The sequence below is a fragment of the Gavialis gangeticus genome, unplaced genomic scaffold, assembly GCF_001723915.1.
Source record: "Gavialis gangeticus isolate Ggan-Ray unplaced genomic scaffold, GavGan_comp1, whole genome shotgun sequence".
NCBI classification, from domain to species: domain Eukaryota; kingdom Metazoa; phylum Chordata; order Crocodylia; family Gavialidae; genus Gavialis; species Gavialis gangeticus.
In genome coordinates this window covers 43,689,011-43,695,407 of record NW_017729031.1, presented here as the reverse complement: position 1 = coordinate 43,695,407, position 6,397 = coordinate 43,689,011, and the positions used below count along the sequence as shown (strand labels likewise).

The 6,397-nt window shown below is 46.0% G+C and overlaps 1 protein-coding gene across 1 annotated transcript in view; it reads left to right on the top strand.

The window, feature by feature from the left end:
* The first annotated feature begins 497 nt into the window (after positions 1–497).
* LY75 (lymphocyte antigen 75) overlaps positions 498–6,397 on the top strand; it is a 118,980-nt gene continuing 113,080 nt past the window's right edge. The window contains exon 1 of the mRNA XM_019522837.1: positions 498–594. Coding sequence (XP_019378382.1) covers positions 498–594 — 97 coding nt within the window. The remainder of the gene's footprint in view (positions 595–6,397) is intronic.

The window sequence follows — 6,397 nt, the reverse complement described above, 5'->3', positions numbered from 1 at the left end:
TCATGTAGGGTCTGCCCTGTTGTCCCCGGATCATGCGGGTGGCCCTCCTCTGGACCCTTTCAATGTTGTCCACATCCCTTCTGAAATGGGGCGCACAGAACTGGACGCAGTACTCCAGCTGTGGCCTGACCAGCGTCGCATACAGGGGGAGGATCACCTCCCTCGCTCTACTTGAGATGCACCTGTGGATCAGACCAGGGTTGAAAGCACTGCACAGATGCAAGAACCGTAGCGCACTTGGCACCACAGATGGCGGCAACCCGTGCGGAGCCCCGCCCCCTTCCCCAGCGGCTGCTGATCTGGCGCTTCACGTCGCCCGTCGAAGCTTCCGCGCAAACTCTGCGGCTCTACATTCTCTTGGCAACTGCTGACCCGAGGGGCGGGGGCGGAGGGGAGGCTGCCGATTGGCTCCGGCCTCCGCCAATGGGGCGAGGCGCGTGTGCTTGCCGGGGAGAGCGCCGGAGCCCGGGCTGTCGGGGCCGCAGAGCACGCAGGGGATGTTAGGAGCGGCGGGGCGTGCGCGGGCCGCCGCCGCCTGCGGGCTGTTGCTCGCTGCCGCTTGCGGCATCGCGCTCGGGCCCGCCTCAGCCTCAGGTAACGCGGCCGCGCTGCCTCTTCGCTCCGGCCGGGGTGGGCAGCGCCTGCGGAACTCCCTGCCCTGCCCGGGGCTTTCGCTTTCGCTCTGCGGCACCGCTCGGGTGGGGCCTGGGCTTGGCCCTGGAGCAGCTGCCTCGCGTGCAGAAGGGCCCCCGCTGTGATGGCCCGGGGCTGTGTCGGCTCCGGGGCAGGGCGGGGACAGAGGCTCCCGCTCGGGCGTGTCCCGAGCCGCAGAAGCCTCCTCCCCATGGAGGCGGGGTCCTGTCCCCACTCCAGTCCGTGGCCCCTGTGGGCAGAGGGCTTGGTTTGGCTGTCAGCCCCTCGGCTGTAGAGTCGGAAGAGGAAAAGCCCCAGCTGGATGGTCTCTGTCCAGCCTCTTTCTAAGGCTGAAAGTATCCCATGCCTTGGCCGGGGCTTCTGGAAAAGAGAAGCTGCTTCTCCCGTGCCTGTGGCAGAGCCACACCTCGGGTGTTTACCTCAACCTGCTTCCTGTTTGGGGTCAGGTACCACTGAGGTCTTGGCTGCAACTCTCCACGGGAGCTCCAAAAACCCTCCACTACAAATGGAGATGGCATGGTGGGCTCTTGACCCGGACAATCTCTAGCTGTTGCTCTGTTTTGCACTTGGGCTGGCAGCACAGGCTTCTGCTGTGTTCCCTATTTGTCCCCTGCAGCCAACGTCTAGACTAGAACATTGTACGAAAAGGGTTTATTTCTCATGGGACTTGGGATGGAAGTTGGAAAGGGAGATTGTAGAGAGACAGTGGAAAAAAGGGGAAGGGAGGAAACCCCTTAAAAACTCTGGAAAGGAATGTAACCAAGGTGAAATGTTCAAGGAGCTAATGGCGGGAATGGGAAGTTAGGGGATTTACAAGGTGTTCTCATGTTTTGGTTTTTCTTTCACTTACATTGAGAAGATAATCACATTTTTTCCAGTATGTCTTTGGTTACCTGCTAAAAAGTTGCTTGGATAGGTGAATTAATTCAGCTAAGTGAAACTAGGGCATCTTTTGACAGATGTTTCCTGCTTGGTCATGATGCATAGAGTTAATATCTCTGTGGTTATGTTTGGTATGATTTAATACAGCGGAGCTTGAGAGAGAACTGTTTGTCATACAATACCACCGCTATCACATACTATCAAATTTAAAACTACAAATACAGTATTGTGTTAAGTAAAGCTTAAAAGATAACAGTATGCAGTACCTACAGTTCCAAGTTATGGTACTGTATCAAATTTTAAAGTGGACAAACAAAACTCTATTAAATAGAGATTAGAAAAGGAAGAGTTTGTTGTACAATATTGCAACATTTTTAAAACTAACTTGAAAATGTTGATTAGAATAAGTAAGGGGTTTGGATAACTGAGGCTTAGATAACTGGGAATGGACTTTAGGGGAAGTAGAAACGCATGTGTGCACACACCATCCTGAATGGCAAGGGCTTCTGTTTAATTGCTGCACTTGAAAGTGTGAAGTACAGTAACATACAGACATACCTGTGCAGACTCCAAAGCAGATAACCTTTGTCACTGATAAATGTTACTTTTTTTGAGCACATACCTTAAAGTGAACTCCACAGTAAGTCTCTAGTTATCCAGTTCTTGGTTTTGCACTTAATATAAAATGTTGTAGTTTGGTATTCACTAAGGCTTGCTCCTTGGTAGTCTTCTTGCATAGTCTTCAGAAAATTGACTCCTCCATTTAAGAGTAGATCCATCACTATTACTGCAGTCTTTCAGACTGTTCACTGTCTCTGCTAGACCATATAGAAGGCAGTCAGTTAGTATATACTGGGCTGTCTGATCTCCTTTGCTACAGGGGCACAACAGTCAGTTTGTAAGGCTTGTTTTATGTTTGATTTTGTTGAAGGCTCCATAGCCTGGTCACAGTTCATTCAGGTTTACCCATGCCTTATGTGGGAGTTTATGACCAGGAGAGTGTGAAGATAGTAGTTGTATGTAGTTGTGTAGTGGGGTGTACTTGTTATTCCACTGCTCTTCCCACATTATTTGGGGCCAGGATGACAGTATGGTGTCTCCTACTTCCTCTATGATGTTTCTGGCAGATACTGGTAGGGGTTTTCTGCTTCTTTGAAAAATACCCAACACAGAAATGTCTATTATGTCATGTAGTAGGGACTCTTCCTGTTGGGCTTTGGTTGCCAGATCAAGCAGTATTCTAGACCTTTTAATGTTATGAGGGGGGATTCCTGCCCAGATGAACATGTTTTCCCATTCTGTGTATACCAGACAGCAGCTTATTGTTTGTACTGCAGAATTTGGGGCACTGTCTAGTTTGCAGGTGCGGGCACTATTTACCCACACAGGGAGGCAGTATTCTGTTGGTGTGTAAACCATGGTTAGTGTAGTTGTTCTCAAGGTAGAGAAGTTGACTCCCCATGTTGTTCAGGCTAGTTTCTTAATGGCTGTTGCCCTGGAGGTTACCTTCTGCCTCAACTTCTCCAGGTGATGTGGAAAGTTGGCTTCTTTCTAGAGTGACATTCAGGTAGGTTGGCGTCTTCTCAAAGGGTAATTCTTTTTTCCCTCTACAGCAACTCTTATCTTGGCATTCGCAGCATGATTGTTCAGGTGAAAAAGCGTTAAGGTGGTCTTCTGTATATTCAGCTCCAGTCACCACTATTTTAGGTAGGAAGCTGTGCATTCCATGTCACAGTTCAGTTTGGCCTTTATTGACGATATGTTGTTATTGGCAGCAGCAAGTGTCAGGTCATCTGCATACATATATTTGGTCGATGTGGTGCTTATGTAGTCTGCTGTGTAGATGTTAAACAGGGTGGGAGCTAGAATGGAGCCTTGTGGTACTCCATTCCTGAGTAATGAAGTTAACCAGACTTCTGTCTGGTAATGTGGTAAGTAGCTTATACCAAAAGCCTGGGTGCCAGACCCTGTTGTGGGCTGCTGTTAGGTCAACTAGAATTGCTCCAACCTTTTCTCGATGCTCAAAGGCTCTCCAATATGAGTTGTAAGAGTTGCCACATGGTCAAAGGTTGATCGGTTTCTTCTGAAACCTGCTTGCTTGTGTGGCAGCTGTTTGTCAACAATTGGTGCAGTCCAGTTCAGGATAAGGCACTCAAGGAGTTTATAGACTACTGCTGAAAGTGATATGGGTCTATAGCTCCTTGGGTCTGTCAGATCTTTCCCTGGCTTCTGTACTACAATGATGTTGGCTTTCTGCCAGATTTTTGGTATCTTGCAGTGATGCATACATGTTGACAGAAAGCTGCATAGCCAGTCTTGGGCCATAGCCCCAAGTTTGGTGAGGTGTTCAGGAAAAATGTAGTCAGGGCCAGCAGCTTTGCCTGTTTTAACATGAGAGAGTGCTGTCTTCATCTCTTCAGTGAAAGGAGCAGTCAGGTTTTGATTTGCAGTTGGTGATTTTTAGGATGGATATGGTTTTCTGCTTAATGAACTGTACCTTGTAATATCATACTTCACCTTCTGTAGTACTTGGTTCTCCTACTTCACTGCATTCTGCCTATTTTAGCTTTGAGTTCTGTTTTACTTAATTGTAGTGGAAGATACTTCTATGGGTTCTTCATTTAGAATGTGATGAACATCATTTATTCAGTAATAGTGAATTTCAGGGTTTGAAAAATCTGCCTGTATAGGTTGAATAAGATGCTTTTTAGGAAGAATTGGAATCGCAGCTCTACCTAATGAGAAGATGAAGTTACTAGCCTTTATCATTGCAAAGAAAACACTGTAAGTTAATATTTGGATAAGTATTTTACTGATGGCTGTAGTTTTTCTAAGGTATACAGTAAAATGCAACTTGACTGGTATTTCCACTTCTTTTACTGCTTTATTTGGCTCCCTGTGGTTAAGAAGGCCCATGTTTGTTTCATTTGGTTGCTGTTTAGGAAACTGAACAGTTTGGAGCAGAGAAGTATTCACTGGGGGAAAGATCTTGAAAAGTGGATTTAAGTGGAAATAACAGAGCTCTGCCAACTTCCCTGCATTGTGGCACCAGGATGCTGAGACCTGATTCAAAAAGGGATTTATGCATGCTAGGCACTCTAGTCAGAATTGATGTGCCTTTTTGCTAATGAGTGAGTTAAAGTCCTGCTTAAATATTTATAACCAGGTGAAAAACTAGGCATTCCAACACAGTTCTGTGTGTTTTTAGAACTTGGATAAGAATGGATTTAGGTGTTTGAAAACAAGTATTGTGCATTGTCGGTATATCTACTATTTAAAATAAGAGGTGTTATGTTAGCGCTTGAATTCTGCTTTTAGGGTCTTCTGGATTTGCAGTCTAGCCATCCTTGTGCCCAAGTCCTCAAAGGGGCTCAATTTGACAAATGTGTTTGCAGGATTTCTAATGGGACAACAAGGGGCCTGCCCAGTAACATAATGCAGCAGTCAGCAAGGCCAGAACAATCTGGTTTAGGTCCAAAATGAGCCAGTGCTTCCAACCTGGCTGCTACCATTGGCACTGCTTTTCCCTGCTGCCCAGCTGCGTGCCTCCTGCCCCCGCTCAAAATGCTGCCATTCCACAGGTCTTCCAATCTTTGGCCTAATGATGGAACCTAGGCTTTCCTTAGGCTAACAGGGTTTGTACACACCTCTTCTTGGGAAAGTGCCCTACCCCCCAGGCTATTACTAGGTAGGCTGTGGGGGAATCTGTAACCCTTTTGATGAATCTAAGCCACAGCATGGAAAGAAATGCAAGAAACATGGGCCTGAAAGCAAAAGGGAGTGTACTCTGTGGCCTAGCAAGATGGGAAGAGGAAACATTTGTTCTGTTCTCAGTGCTACTTGTGCATGATATCCAATAACTTACTGGGGAAAAAAGCATATGGAATTGTAGGAACCATAATACAGGACTAGCTCCCTACCAGGAGAGTGTCATCCTGACTGTACTACAGAGTTTAGGCTTCTTCCTACACCTACTGTTTTAATAATCTACGATTTAATAAACATCTTCCTGTTTTAATAATGTTATGATCTTGGGCAATAAGTGTAGGCAAGGGTTTTGGAAATCTTGCACTACCAGAAATGCCTGACTTTGGGCTGCAGGGAATAGCTTAAATGCTAACTCCAGGGAAGGGCAAGATTCCAGATGAGTCCCTCTTCTGCACTTCCTTTTGGCCTGTCCAGGTGGGAGGATGTACAGTGTGCTGGTTGATGTGAATGCTGACCAGAACACTACTTATACTTTCTGTTTCCAGTATGGCCATCAAAGACAGCTTTTGTTTAATTCCACTTACTGATATACAGTGTTGCCACAGCAGGTGCCTTTTTGAACCTGAGCCCTGAATAATAGGTGTAGCAACCTTATCAACCAGGACGCATTAGCATAAAATGCTTCTTTGTTCCAAAAGACATGGCATTGAGGATTTCAGGTTTATCAGCTTTATTAGTGTTATCAACCTGTGATTAATAGGATTCTGGTAAACCTGAATCCTACTAATCACAGGTTGATATTACTAATAAAGCCTGGTGATGAACCAAGAGTCTCTTGTTTTCCCAGAAGTTGTGAAGCAGAGTTTGGTTCTTACTTTAATGGTGTTCCAAATTGGGAGATGGAGGAAGAGGTTCATTTCTTGGTATCTCCAGAGCTAGTCAGTTTAGTTCTGCAGCTAAAAGGTGTCTGGTAAAATTTCCATGGCAAAAGGGTTGGCAGATAAGAGAAATTGCTGGGGATCAGTGAGAAAAGAGAAATGGTCTACTGACATCGCTCATGGGGAAAAATACTTGCTTCTCATGAGGAAGTGTTAACATGTATTTTCTGTTAGATTTGCCATTATGAAATCCAGATTTGTCTCTTTTTTTTTTT